This window comes from Rhopilema esculentum, unplaced genomic scaffold (genome assembly GCF_057945365.1).
Source record: "Rhopilema esculentum isolate cy_ngs unplaced genomic scaffold, ASM5794536v1 HiC_scaffold_37, whole genome shotgun sequence".
NCBI lineage: Eukaryota > Metazoa > Cnidaria > Scyphozoa > Rhizostomeae > Rhizostomatidae > Rhopilema > Rhopilema esculentum.
The window spans coordinates 1,675,326-1,690,396 of record NW_028300848.1 but is presented as its reverse complement, the minus strand read 5'-3'; the positions used below and the strand labels follow the sequence as shown (position 1 = coordinate 1,690,396).

At 35.7% G+C, this 15,071-nt stretch overlaps 2 protein-coding genes across 3 annotated transcripts; both read right to left on the bottom strand.

Moving 5' to 3' along the window:
- Positions 1–4,918: 4,918 nt before the first annotated feature.
- On the bottom strand, positions 4,919–10,431 carry LOC135684354 (microfibril-associated glycoprotein 4). Its single transcript, XM_065199890.2, has 2 exons — positions 7,570–10,431; positions 4,919–6,099 (listed from the first exon to the last, which is right to left on the bottom strand). Exons 1-2 carry the CDS (start codon positions 7,877–7,879, stop codon positions 5,462–5,464), a joined length of 948 nt encoding a protein of 315 aa, XP_065055962.1. The 5' UTR covers positions 7,880–10,431; the 3' UTR covers positions 4,919–5,461.
- Positions 10,432–10,577: 146 nt separating this feature from the next.
- On the bottom strand, positions 10,578–15,026 carry LOC148957149 (serine/arginine-rich splicing factor 4-like). Of its 2 annotated transcripts, none has more exons than XM_089115877.1 (6): positions 14,758–15,026; positions 14,072–14,226; positions 13,539–13,611; positions 12,042–12,115; positions 11,532–11,625; positions 10,578–10,921 (listed from the first exon to the last, which is right to left on the bottom strand). In XM_089115877.1, exons 1-6 carry the CDS (start codon positions 14,917–14,919, stop codon positions 10,733–10,735), a joined length of 747 nt encoding a protein of 248 aa, XP_088972003.1. In that variant the 5' UTR covers positions 14,920–15,026; the 3' UTR covers positions 10,578–10,732. The 2 variants fall into 2 exon arrangements, with proteins under 2 accessions (XP_088972003.1, XP_088972002.1); XM_089115876.1 differs by having other exon boundaries at positions 13,539–13,614; positions 14,758–15,025.
- Between the last annotated feature and the right edge of the window lie 45 nt (positions 15,027–15,071).

Below are 15,071 nucleotides of genomic sequence, written 5' to 3'. Positions count from 1 at the left end.
AATAAATATGTCAGAAAAGAATCGTTTAAGTCACCATAAATCTCGACAAATCCAAATTACACAACTGTTCATTACAAGCCTTTTTATAAATATCCTAACTGAAAATCTAATTCTTAAAGTTCCTCATTTATGGATCTCTATTAGTTGAATTATGGAACCAAGATCTCCATAATACCTTCTTAATTTAACTGCACATTTAGTGACATGAAAATAGCATAGACACAAAAAAAGAAATTCTGAGTTTTTTTAACTGTATCTAGAAAAAAAGGCAAGAGACAAAGAGAGCAAGAATTAAAAGTGAATTGCGCCAAAGTACTACGCCAATAATGAAATACCTTTGCATTTAATAAAGAGAGAGGCAATGACTACACTCTTTATTATTAGAATACTATGAATTTTGCCCAGCCTCAATGTAATTGAGAAATTTTCTTTTTGAGCCCGAATAGGTTTTGATATATCCTTATTTTTTTATCCAATATTGCCTCAGGAATAAAGCTTTCTCTTGAATAGAAAGCACACGTTTTGAAAAAGCGAATAATGTCAGTATTGAGATTCTATGTTGCGAAAATTTCGAAAAAAGCAACTACCGAGAATGTGCACTCTGAGTCAAAGATCCCCTATTTTTCCTCTCCCAACGTCTGTCAATAGAGTTTTAGCATGACTCTTCCCCTACCCAATTTCTCCCAAAAAAAAATAATCTGTGTTCTTCTGAGAAACGTCGAATTGTCTATCCTCAGCGGTATAGAATTTTGTTAAACTTGGTCTGGGAGATGCTTTTTTAGCCTCTCTAGATGGTATGATTTCAAAAAATTTCTTTCGCGTCGGACCCAACCATGGTCGGTCCTCCTACGTATATCCATCAAATTTTATGAAAGTCGCGTCCTAAGAGTTGTAAGTACCTTTTATACAGCTGAATATTCTAAGTAAATTCAATTATCTTGATTTTTGTTTTCTAAGTCGTTTTCCCCTCAAACTGTTTCCACAACACTTACCATAAATTGCTTGGTGGTGCCATGACCCACTGCACACTTTATATTCATTCGCTCTGCTGACTCCCCCAATTGACATGACAGATTTACGGCCCTGGCCAGCACGCGTTTGTAAATTTATGTGTGGCACATTTGAAACATTAACAAGCTAATAAAAATATATTGAAGTATAGAAATGACATGTTTTATTTGGAAACTATTGTAAGAAAAATGATCTATAACAATATAACTTAAAGCTTGTAGGCTGAAGAATACATGAAAAAACCTCATAACAAGCTGTCCAGCCATGTATCCTATTGGAGTGTTTACAGGCATCGTGCAGCCGTTGGGCTAGCAGGGTCTATAGCCCCCTCTACTTTTTTGCAATAATAGGTAAGACAATTTTTGGAAAGTTTACTCTAACGAAACTTTGGAAAATTTAATCTAACGGATCCTCAGAAGTAGCAGTTCTTCTTGACTGGGAACCCTTTTTGTTTACATTTTGGTGTATTATATTGTTATATCTATTTCTACAGTAATTGATAGCTTCTCTGAATCGGACTGCTTATAAAAAGTAAGTTGAAAGAAGCAGGTCTTTTCTAAAAGGGACGTTTTCCTGGGCTCTTAAGGACGTGGCCTCAACGATTTTTGATCACTCCCTTTTCGGCCCACCCACTTTTAGACCGGTGCGCGGTGCCTGTGTTTTAGATTTTGCAATCGACGTAGATTTAGTTTGAATATCCAACAGTAGGAAATCACTAAATATAAATAAGAATCTGTACAAATGAATCAACAAGATGGACAAAACTGACACAGAAGTAACGCAATGATATTTGAAAGTAAAATAGTAAGGTAATACCGATATGTATCTGTTCAAAAGTTTTATCCAAGGTTTGCTATTTATCATTTTCAGTTCCGCTGACACAGAGTTTCATAGTTGAATGCCAGCAAAAGTAAGAAATTTTTTCAGTTTGTGGAGACTGTTGAAAGAGAGAAAAACCATGATGTGAGTGAAGATTGCCTTGTATTATGATTGCATTATGCTTCAATTATTCTTAAATTTAGGCGATCTGAGACTTTATATTCTTATAGTCTTAATTCATTATTCTTGTAGTTAAAAAGTGTGTAGGAAAACGTCGTACACAGGTGCGGTCTGATTCGGGTGGCAAAATGGCGATCGCCACCCGGGCCCTCAGACATGTAAAGAAAAATAATTACGGGTCCTTTATGCAAAAGTTGAAGAGAATAATTTTCATCAACTGAAATATTGCAGTCAAAGCCAAGGTCCCTAACACGCATGCTGGCTTAACAACCACGTTGGAAAATGAAGTCTGCGCGCCTTCCACAGGGCTCCACTATGACCAACTTCTACTACAATGCTTATTCAGTTACCGGCCTTCTCGGGACACGGGAGTTCAAGATTCGCGCGGAAAATCCGAAATTCCGGATAATTGAAATTAATCCGGATAATCGAAATTCCGGACAATCTAATGCACCCAATGCTCTTAAAATACTCATAACGCTCCCGACAAATCATCAAAAATGCTGAAAATTTTCCTTAGGTTTTTTCAAATTTTTCACGGAACGGATAATCGAAGTCATGATAAACGGTGGGTTAGATAACTGAATAATTACTGTATATAGAATATCTATTACAAATTTTGCACAAAGTCAAGACTGTCCTACTTCCTAGCAAAATAATTTGAAACTGAATGTAATAGAGATCAAGGAGCTGTTGTTTTTGGGTAGTTGTCTGGAGTCGCCATTGTTATATTTTTAGCAAATAATGACCTTCCAAGAGTCATATTATTTTTGGTGAAGAATTTTTTGTAAGAAGACAGCTTCTCGAACTGAGAAAAGCGCCTAAATTTTGGAATCAATTTTTGCGAAAGTAGCACATAAGATCTTTCGCAAAAACAAACTTTCGCGTTTTAGTGAAAATCATGAATTTTGCGCAAAAAAAATCTATTCAACTGACGTTTCCTTCTATTTTTAATTCCACGTGATACCAGCAAAGCAATTAATACAATATTCAAGTTTTTTCAAAACAATCATTCGTAATTAAAGTTTCAAAGAGGATAAACAGCAAAATTTTTTGGGTATTTCACAAAAACAAACTTTTGCAATTTTAGAATTTCAGGTAGTTTTGCGTATCAAACATTCGCAATTTTAGGCCAAAAAGGCTAAAAACACCTAAGTTTCTTCCCTCGAAAGTTTCTTCCCTTAAAGTAGAAAGCAACTGTCAAAGCCCTCACCCGACTTCCCTTTAAGTTCTTCTTCCATCTGAAACCCTATGAATGGTGCATGTCGAGAAGTTTAATGTTTGCAAATTGTTTAATGAACAACCTGTTTGAAATTATAAATTTTGGTACAGGCTAAATTATCGATTTAAATTTAAGTTCTCTCAATGATGTTTTAGTGTGAATAAGTTTGCAGGTAACTAAATTTGTAGCCAAAATTCTAACCTAGACAAATGAAAAGGTGATACATGCAACAACAGAAATAGCACGTTGAATTCTTGATTTTTCTTGGCTCAGTTTCAGAATATTACATGTACTAGGTTCGCTCGACATTATTGCTAGAGGTGTTAGACTAGAATTACTATTTTGAACTGTTATTAGAGTTTCTTGGAGTTACAAAAAGAACTTTTGTTTTTCTGTTATTGTGCAAGGTTTGATTGCACAGAATCCTTGATTTAGTGTACAGCATCGATCAATTATTGACTTGGATGGAGCATATTTAATACTTTCAATCTTTTGGTTGTACAAATCTTAAAAATGACTTTGAAAAAAGTAAACACTTGAGTCTACTAAATTCGTCTGACACTCTTCAGAGTATTAAACGTCAGAACATAGATCAAAAACCCTACGCTAGGAAATATATATACCCAGTTGTGGATCGAAATAGGCCAATTAGAAACGCGAGCACATGACTGTTGAGGTTGCCCAATCAGTGCCGCTTGCCTATAGAGATTGTTAACAATGGAGTCCTAATGAGAAAACGAACATGAAATTTACAATGCAGGCACAATCGACACAAAAATTGTACTCATATTTTTGAAGTATCGTGATAAGTGCTAATCTGCGCTCAATAATTTCGTGCTATGAAGTATGGAACAGTTTCCAAAACGGGGCAAGATTGAAGTTCTTGTACCACCATTCTTCATGCAATCTTCATGTAGTTGAAAGAAAAGTATTTCTGACTTTCCATGTGCTTAGGAAGGACGGCTAAATGCCACTTTGTGTATAATTAAAATGGCAACAGTTAAAAGAAGTAGATACCCAAGTGAACAAAAAGGTTTCTTCTAAAAATGACACCATTAAGGCCCCGTTCGCACGGGAACGCAATCGTTCCGTTCCGTTCTTTTCCGTTCCGAAAAGCGGAACGCTCAGGGGTTGTGTTCAGACGGGAACGCTTCAAACGACATCGTTCCGTTCCAAAAAGTGGAACGATAAAATAAGTGATACGAGAAGTGGAACGGCACGCAATCGTTCCGTTCCGTTCCCGTGTGAACGCGCAGAACTGGTCCAGAAAATGGAACGATAAGAGTTTTGCCCTTGGCGCATGCGTCTGTGTTGTTGTTGAGGGAAGGAAAAGGTGACAATAATAAACTCAGCAAAGAAAATGGAGGATTTCAAAAACACCATTGGCTGAATCTCGTCGTTAGTCCATTTAAAAGATTCAACACCATTCTGCAAACATCGAAATTCCTTGCTTTTAGGGTTGGCTTCAATTTTCCCACGAGCTTGCTTATTTTGGGGCGCCTTTGTATTCTCCATTTATTCAAATTGTTTAAAAAATTCAGAGATAGCTCAGAGATAAATCGAAATGATGAAATCTATCTCCATTATGGACATGCGCGTTAAAAAGCATTCGCTTATTTTGGCGCGCAAATTGCAGAACGGAACGATTGCGTTCCGGTCTGAACATAAACAAAAATCGATACGCAATCGTTCCGTTACCGTGTGAACAGTATACCTTTTCGTTCCAGAAACTGAAACAAAAATGGAACGGAACGATTGCGTTCCCGTGTGAATGGGGCCCAAGTTATCAAATCAGCATTTTAATGCTATTAGTGGCTTCTTGAATATAGAAATTCATGCTGGAAACCATGAGATTCAAATTATGTCATCAACGTAAAGAAGTTGATAATTATCATATCATCATAGTAAAGCTTTACAAGCTCGAGACTAATATCTTCTTCACCCCAGATAGCTTTCTAAAGCTTTGCTATATTTACTCTTGATTTTGATACAGCAATTTACTCTCTCGATATACATGGACTTCAACATGTCAATACGTGCAATTGCGGTAAAACGAGATTAAAAGCTTTTGAATGACCGTACATAAACTATTTAAACCTTTTCTATATAATACTATCAAGATCTTGCTAACATGGATAAGCCATTACCTAAATCATGTGCAAAAGTCAATCGTGCAGTAGTGCTAAAAGATGGCATCAAATTTATTGCAGTCCTAACAATGTTTGTGGTTCAATTGCGTCTCACCTTCATTTCAGAGAAATATATGGTACCATAGCGGTCGTCAATGGGTCTCCATGACATAGTTGTATATGCCTCATACAGACTGCTTGGATATCGTCCGTTAAGATAGCCTATATGACAAATGCCATACCACCAACCACCAAAACCACGACGTGGACAATCGACACGAGTCTCGTCGTTACGATCGAATGTTGCGAATTTCCTACCATTGTGCATTCCAGAGAGAGCATCCCCAGCTGTTCCTGAATATTGAGCAACATTCAAACGGAAACCATCTGTTTCACTGCCAATCTTGAAGCTGCCATATTTTGCAAAAAGTAACTGGTCTCTTTTATGTATATGTTTTAACTCAATGCGAAGAGTGGTGCTTGCATCAGGTCTGGCAAGAGAGTGCATATTCTCGAGGCCAATCCACAAATTCTTTTCCACAGATCCAAAACCAAGTTTGTAATCAGACCAATTGCGGTTGAAATCAGTTGATGGATCAACACGGCGCTGTATTACAGTCCAACCTCCGCAATCTGTTTTCATATCGCAGTAAACCTTTAAGACCTTCTTGTTTGGTGTGTTGATATCATATACTCCGTTTCTTCGTATCCCTCGGTCATACAAATCCTTGCAACTAACTGGATAACAAAAAGAAACGTGTAAGTGATCCAGTAAAAAGTTTTGCATTTTCAGCTTCGATTAATTGATCCTTATATTTCATCAAATACAAAGATTTAAGAAAAGGGATATTGAAGAAGTAATTAATTTTTGAAAGACCGAAAGTAAGCGAAAGTAAGTTCTTCTCTTCAACCAGGAGAGAGGTTAGCGGTCGCTGATTGGTGAAAACAAAATAACCAATCAAACTCGTTTTTGCTGTCACGTTACTTTCGATCTATACCTGAATACAAGCTTTTAGCTTACTTTCGATCATTATCCGATGTTTATACTCTGAAGAACGTCGAACGAAAAGTACTTCAGTAGGCAATGTTTCCGGTATTTTGTGCCATCCTCAAATTTTGCGCTACCAAAATCTTATTTGAATAATGAAATATATGATTTAAAGATACTTAGATGAATAACGCAATTTTTAAGCCAGGGTATAAGAAGCCAAAGAGCTTCAGAACAAAACAGTAGATAAAGAAGAAATGCTTATACTGTAATGCCTCAAATAAGCGCCCGGGCGCTTATTTAATTTGTGAGGCTCTAGGGTGGGCGCTTATTCGAGAGAGTTAGTCAATGGAGGGGGCGCTTATTTAAAGAGCAGATTTGGGTGCAAATTGTGTTCTTCATTAATCTTTCGTGATGAATTGCTTTCCAATTTTGTTTTCGTTGGAAATTCGAATAAGCGCCCATTTCTGAAGGTTGAAGGATGGGCGCTTATTTGAGAACGGGCGCTTATTCGGAGGGGGCGCTTATTCAATAACTTTACCTCTAGGGCGAGCGCTTATTCGAGGGGGGCTCTTATTTGAAGGGGGCGCTTGTTCGAGGCATTACGGTATAAGAAAGTAGAATAAATTGATAGTCTAGCTGTTCAGAAGCACAGCAAAGATTAGAACAAAATTTTAGAAAGCTAAATCGATTATATTGCAAATCTTGAGAAAGATTGGAGCTTAATCGAGCTTACCGAACAAATGAGACGTGAGCACATTAGCTTTAGCACAAAAGACCGTCTTGTTGCACATATCTTGATTCGTTGCTTCAATACTCTTTTTCAAACAAGCCCTTCCAAATGTTTTAGATACCTTAAGCGCGCATTTGGAAGATCAACAGTTTCCTATCACCTTACTCCGCTATCCTTACTCTGCTAGCAATACTGACCATGGATTGATCGGAAAGATTTATCTCTTAATTATGCGACAGGAGCTATTTGGACAACATTGAATCTGTCAGATTCATTTTCAAAGATATTGTTTGAAAAAAGAGGGAGACAAGTTTGAAATTCGAAAAAATTGACAGTAAAGAAAACAAACTATTGGCAAACATTATATCGTGGAAAAAATGTCAAAAAAGTCAAAAAATTCTTAATAAGACATTAACTCCTAATTTTCTCTAAAACCTACATCTATAAGTAAACAAACAAATTGTCTCGAAAACATAAAAATGCTCACATGCAGGCTTCTTTGGTGTTCTTTTCCATACAACATTGTAACTTTCTTTATCTTTCAAAGAAGAATCTTTGGTGTTGATTTGGTACTCTTCTGTAGACTGTCTTTTCATAACGTGATAACAGGTCGCTCCCCGATCACAGGAAAAGAAATCAGGTTTGATGAATGCTGTCTCCTTGTCCAGGTTGATTTCTTCTTCTCGTTTGTCTTGTTGGAAGAAGCTACCAAATGTTGCAAAGCTGCCTGAATTATTGATTTCTGCAGAAATTTTGCAAATTTGAAGACACAAAATGTACAAAATGTACTTCCCCATAGTTTCGCACTGTAGTTTTACTTTCCGTCTCTCTCAGTCATCAGAAATTTAATGCGTTGTTGTTGTTGTTTTCGTCAGTTACTAATACACAGCACAATTAGATTGAGATGTATTCGATTTTCCTCTCCTCTGTACCATATCTATGCTGGTGTCCACAATTCGTCTACCCAGGTCACAAGTTCTTCTTGCGTAAAACCTATTCCTGCTTGAATTGCACAGCAGTCTGGATACCTGAATAATCAATAATCTCAGTTTGGATTACTGAGCTTCTTGACCAGGTATTTAACCAAAAACAAGCAGTAAATCAGATGTGGCTTTAGGAAAGAATTCTTGGATAAATTGCTCTTGAAAAAGTCATATTTTTAGAAGTATTCAGAAGATCGTTTCCATTCATGTTGATTTATGCTCATTGTCGCTACCAGTCCCTGGGAATCTTTTATGGTAGTTCGTTCTTCTCTATGTTTTGGGAAGTTTCACATCCTTCTCATGTTGTGAAAATGAATTGAAATTAAAATTGATCATTTTGCAACAAAGGTAGAAATTATTTTTGGCAATGGCGTCCAGATTTTTTAATTCCGAGCTCGAGCATGTACTTATCGTTTTAAACTCAAGCATCGACGTTAGAAACAGTCTGAGCGAAGAATTTGAAGCAAAAGCTCGCGAAAGAGTTTTGTCATGGGGCTAGGAACAAATAATGTATAACTCAGCGTGCTGCTAAATTCTTTGAATCATCTTTTACTTTAAAATTTTTATAATTCTCATAGCTATTTCCTAAAAATGGATTGAAATGAATATATTGGGAGCATTAGGCTCACAATTCTTCTAGCTTTTGTTTCAGAAATCTTAACGTGGACTAAAGTTGACTAGGCAGTATGAAAATCAACTAACTAATCGACTTAACTGTTCTGCAGTTCCCGTTTCTTTGCTTACCAGTTACAGCTCTCAAATTCAAATTTTTTTTTCAGCTACAAGAAATCAAATGTGAAATATACGAAAATATGAATTAATTACGATATTAGAGATATCTAAAACATCCTACTGATCATATCTACATTACAATTTGAAATAAATGTTGACGAACCATGGGAAAAACAAATTTGATGGCTATCTGGGGCATGCACCAGAACGACGTATGTTGAAGTTGATGAACGTTTAGCTTGAAGAAAAGGATAAACAGCAAGAAATAAACCATAAAAAAAACAAAGCTCATAAAAAAGAAAAATTGCCTATAAAGATGGGAAAGAAAAATTTTTGGCTTAGAAGAAATAAAGTAAACAAGATGAAATTTTGGAAATAAAGCATAGACACCAAATTAAACGATCAAGATCTAGTTTGGGAACAAAGCCGCAAGTTCTTCTTGCGTACAACCTATTCCTGCTTGAATTGCACAGCAGTCTGGATACCTGAATGATCAATAATCTCAGTTTGGATTACTGAGCTTCTTGAACAGGTATTTAACCACAAAACACGCCCCAAATCAGATGTCGGTTCAGAAAAAAATTTCTTTGAGATATTGCTCTTTATATAGTCATTTCTTTAAACGAATTCAGAAGACTGCTTCCATTCATGTTGATAACTATTCTATTTTCGTTGTCCCTTTTCTATGTTTAAAACAAAGCTACGTCGAACATGGATTGAAAATGTCTGGGGTCACTTGTTTTGTAAGAGAAACTGTTTCATTCTTCTTCTAAAATAATGCGCGGGTTTAACTGCAAAGCATCACGATTAACTTCCTTATATAGTCGACTTAACGATGGCATCACTCAAATGAGCGCATTCTTGAATACGCTCCCATTATCGATTTATATAACTTGGCATTTCATTATAGCTCGAATATTTACATAAAAGATAGGCAGTATTGGGATTCTGTTTAGGTAGGCAAGATTTGGACTCTGTTTTACTAAGCCTCTGTACCTATCTATGTATGCAACAACCCGTTTGATGATGTCATATCTATTGGCACAATCTTGACTGACACTTAACAGAAAAAACTTGTGCTTCAACATAGGCAACACTTTCAATTCTTTACTAATAGTTGATTGATTACATCAGCATAAATCTCAAATCCCTGATTGACTGACATGTATAGTAGTGGCGACTTGCAGCGGTACTTGTGGTACCAGTCTAGTACCAGTCTAGTACCATTTTAGTTTGAAAGATTTTTTTATTGTACGATTTTGCTTTTTTCTATGATAATTGAATTAATGGCAATAAAAGGAATAGCAGCGGAATACATCATATCTTAATTCTAACCCTGCTCATCTTAATACTCATTAAAAGATTGGCACCACAGTCCTAGACCTCATTCATCCAGTACTGCAGAAGTCTGTCCCATTGTCATTTCTGACTCAACGTGATATAAAACTGTTTGTCTTTTGATAATCCAACAATGAAAAAATCGTTCGCAGTACTAGATTCCTCTTTCTAGTGATAAAATGCTGTGATGACTAAAAACGACTGAAAGTGGACTTTCGTGGGGTCTATTTATGGTCTTTTTTCATCTAATCATCAAAACTCATTTAAGCATCAAAACTCAGAGAGAACTTTTTCACTTTAGGTAAAAATCCTTACAGAAAACTGACTTTCTTACCTATCAATTTCAAATTCAAAATAGATGCAATCTCTGGAAACAAGAGGTTGAGAATTGGAAGTAAAAATAGGAAAGAAAAGATTTTTTAACCAAATAACAAGATCATAATAATTATTACATCTGCTAGCGATGAAAATAATTTTTAAATGCTACTCAAGGAAAACTTCAAACATAAGTAATAGCTATTGCAAACTAAAAAAATGAAATTTAATGCCTATATATTTGGTTTAAGCTTAATCAAAAATGTAACTATAGGTAAAACTTCAGTCCTCCTGTCCTGCTGGACTTCTTGGCTTTGGTGAACGAGAAGGAGATCTGGAATATGCACGTCTGGCAGGTGACCTAGATCTGGATTTTGACCTTGACCTTGACCTTGATCTTGGTGACGGTGAGCGTCGCCTGGGTGACCTAGATAATGATCTTGATCGTCCACGCTTGGCAGCTGGGGAATCCTACAAAGAGCAATTTAAATGAAAGTTATCAAGGGTGCAAGTCCAATGCAAGTCAAAAATACGACATTCAAACAGCAATTTGTCACCATCAAATATCAAACTAACCATGCCTTATCTCAGAATAAAATTGTATAGCTGGGCTAACAGAAAATAGAGAATGCTGACAACACTTCACACGCTCTTAAAAAGGTTGCAACATTCAATAATGGTTTAATGAGCATTTTTTCCAACTTACCAATAATGGTTAACTAGCCTAAAACTGTTTCATGTGAAATGTCATAATACCCAAAGAAAAGCAAAAAAATTCAGGTTCTGTGACATAGCAAAGAGCTCATTTCAAATAGGAATTAGGAATGTTAAATATGAGAAGAAAAATTTCTCCTCATTTAAAATAATAAGGAACATATCTGTTTATGTAAGGAACATTTACACAGACTATCACAATATTTAGGTGGAACGAATTGGATGATTGCAACACTAGTCAAAATCAGAACTTTAGAATAAGATTTTATCCATTACCTATTGAAAGAATCTATCCTATATATTTATGTAAGTATATGGCTGCAAATAAGATGACTCCTGAGTTTCATCATGGCAATGCAATACTTACATCAATCAGATGAATCCTTTTGCCATAAAGTGTAGAGCCTTCTAACTTGCTCAGTGCTGTTTTCATATCTCGGTAGGACGAAAATTCAACTACCCTAGAAAAGAATGATAACAAAGTTATGTGCTGCTGTGCTTACATAGTAAAATGTAGAGCCCATCTGTTGGAGGGAGGGGCTGTAGATGTTTGTGACACTTCATTATAAGTTGCTTTGTAAGATATTCAGTTGGTTTTATAAACTTGTTGTTTGGTTGGTAAACCCCTCCCCCTAGATTGAACATTAATTAGGAGCAAAATTTTCTTAACCTACTCCAAGATCACAAAAATTCTAAAGAGCAATGTTTTACTTGTTTACTAAAACTTCTAGTGTTGAGCACAAAACATAAGGATCTTTGCAACATATTAATGCTGTTACAGTTGTGAAAATATGTAATTTTTTAAGGACAATTCAGGCTACACAAGTGACTGAATCAATGGGATGTTTTCTTATGATACAAAACAGCTCTAACCTACCCTTCTCCAATTTTTTCTCTATGACATTTTGTGAATGAAACCTCTCCTATTTGCCTGAAATGATCCTTCAGATCCTAAAAAATAGAATATAAAATACTCACATGTATGTTAGCATTTAAAAAGCAGTATATCTTCAAATGATACTCAACAGCCAGACAAGTTTAGTGCATTCTAGACACTTAAATGATAAAAGCTGGTTTTGACAATAGCTTGAGTTGATTGTATCAAATGCTGATTTTGTATTGAAGACTTAAACTTTAAGTTACCAAGCTCTAGGGAGGTAGTGTTAATGATTACTGATGAATCTTACGACTCTACTGAAAGATTGAATATATACATAATTCATTTTTCTAAAATTGTATTCTAATGAGTAACTCAAGAAAAGGTATGTTTATGTGTACAAATAAACATGAGATATGTTACTCATGCCCTGTCTTATGTATAGCTCTATCTTTTGGATTTCTGATAACAAATTACTCACCATGACACAAAAACCAAATTTAGCCAATGGCGATAAGAATATTTGGTCCAGTAACAAAGATGTCACTCTGCAGTTGCCAATGATTTACAAACAGAAAGACTCCTTATATACAGCCAGAACCAGTACTGATAACAAGTAAGATTTTGAGCCAAACCATGAACACAGTTTTACCCCAGAGAATCAATGATTGGCCACATAGGAAAAATTGTTCTTAAGTATACCAAAACGAGGGACCAGAAAGTCATACCATATCCAAGGAAAGATTATCTATACAAAGTAGGAAAATCAAGACAAAATGAATATAAGTTTGGTCATAAAAACTAAACAGATACATCAAACTGAGCTATAATGATTATTTTAACAAGTGGTTCTCAGCTTAAGCACAATAACTGTGGATAAGACAACTGAAAATAAAGCACTGTTAAAAAGGCTAAATTCATTTGGATGAAGAGCAGAAGCACCACAATTTGACACAATAGATAAACAGAAGAGAGCAGACCATGGATGCTAGCATTTCACATGTTGCTAGGGGTATTGATATTTATATTAAGGATTGTGCAAAATATGAATCTTTCAGCATTCTACTACTTGGCTACAACATAGCTTTATGTATTCTTTGTCAAATCTATAAGACAACCTATAATTTAAACTCTGCTGTTACTAGCCTGGTTTGCACACACTGGCAGCTTGTATGTTGGGGCTAGTGGGGCTCAGCCCTACACAAGATTTCCAAGCTTCAGTTTTAGGTTTATATACTTAGAAATAATAGACATCCATCATAATTTTAGCAGCACTCTTCTCTAAATTTGTAGCTTTACGGTCACACTGGGCTGAATCTTTTCAAATTGGTTCATAAAATAAAAGTGATACAGGAGAACTGTGTCACTGTCATCAATCCAAAATCCTAAAATCCAAAAACCATTCAGTTTATAATATACAATCAAACATCTTCAAAAGATTTTTCAAGATGCCAACACTTTAACATACTTTTGACCTTAAATATTGTAGATACAGACCTGCCAACCACATCGAGTGGACAAATTTTCCACAATCAGTCTGTTGTCTGTGTTAAATGGGGCTCCATATCGACTACTAAAATATAAAAAGATCTCTAAACAAAAATCAACACACCAAAAAGCGTGAATTTAAGAATAGTCAAAAAGTGTTTATCAACCAAAACACATCATATCATATCTAAAGGGGATACAAAAGTGGGTAATATAATTCATTTGTAGCTAACATTCTGATTAATTTGTTGACTTTTAGCTTGTAAATACTTCTAAATGAATTTTGCTTTCAGTACTGGAATTCTTTATATGATATCACCTGACCTTACTTGAGATTTTCAAGTTGATTGTCTTCACTTCTTTCTTTTATAAAATACGAGATTATTAAAAATTACCATCATAAGCATGGTAAGGGTGATGTTTTGTTAAAAAGTACTTTCGATTTCCTAATTGTATTTAGAAAAATTAATGTGCCTATCAAATGGTTAATGTCACAGACTTCCAATTTTTAACATATTGTTTACCACTGACTAACAACATACCTTGAGGGTCTTCTCCCACCCCCATGTTCTCTTCTACCACCCCCATAACCAGGTCTGTTTGGTTTTGCATGATCAAGAATTATTTTTGTTCCAAGAAGATCTTTGTGATTCAACTCGTACACAGCATCGTCAGCATCTCTGTAGTCAGCAAACTCCTATGAAAAATATAATGATGATAACAAGAAAGTTATAATTTAAAACGTGTTTATATGTAAAAAGATATGTAATCTAGACTATCTAGTAGACAGGCACTATACAACAATGAAATACTCAGTCCCTGCCTACATGTAATAACTTACAAACCAATCGCAAGACTCTGTAAATTTCTAAGAAAAAATTTCTGACTGTTGTCTTTCCAAAACCTTGATAAAATATACAAAATGTACATAGATACATAGCCTACATTCCCTAAATAGAGGTAGTTAATGATTAATTGATCGCAGAAAATAACAATGAACGCAGGAAAAGGAATAATCAGAAAAAAGTTGCGAAGACTGGCATTTGTAACGCTCAACTACAAAGATTTTTAAGCAGGCTTTGCTAAGGCATTGCTAAGGGTGGTTTTTGCTGTCAAAAAGATAATTGTCGAGCGAAAATGGTTGCTTATGGTGTGAGACTAAACTTTGAAGGAAACAAGGAAAAACTTGTAATCAACTAACGATCGAAAATAGATAAGCGGTGCTTACGATAAACGCAAAACCAGTTTTGAGTGTGATGTCCCTCACAGCTTTCGAGAAGCCAGCATCTTTGAAAAAGTCCTCAAGATCCCGAAGTCTAGCGTCTCGCGGAAGTCTTCCCATGAACACTCTATGAGAGCTAGGACTTCTGCTTCTACGTTCGCGACTCATGACTTGTTCTTCGTTAGGGAAAGTCTAGCGTTTTCCTCCCAATTACAGCACTCAGTTTTTGCAAAGATGTCGAAGACAACGCAGATGGAAAGAAGAGAACACTCTGCACATGCGCGCGACGATGATGACGATGCTTTTGTTGAGCATCTGAT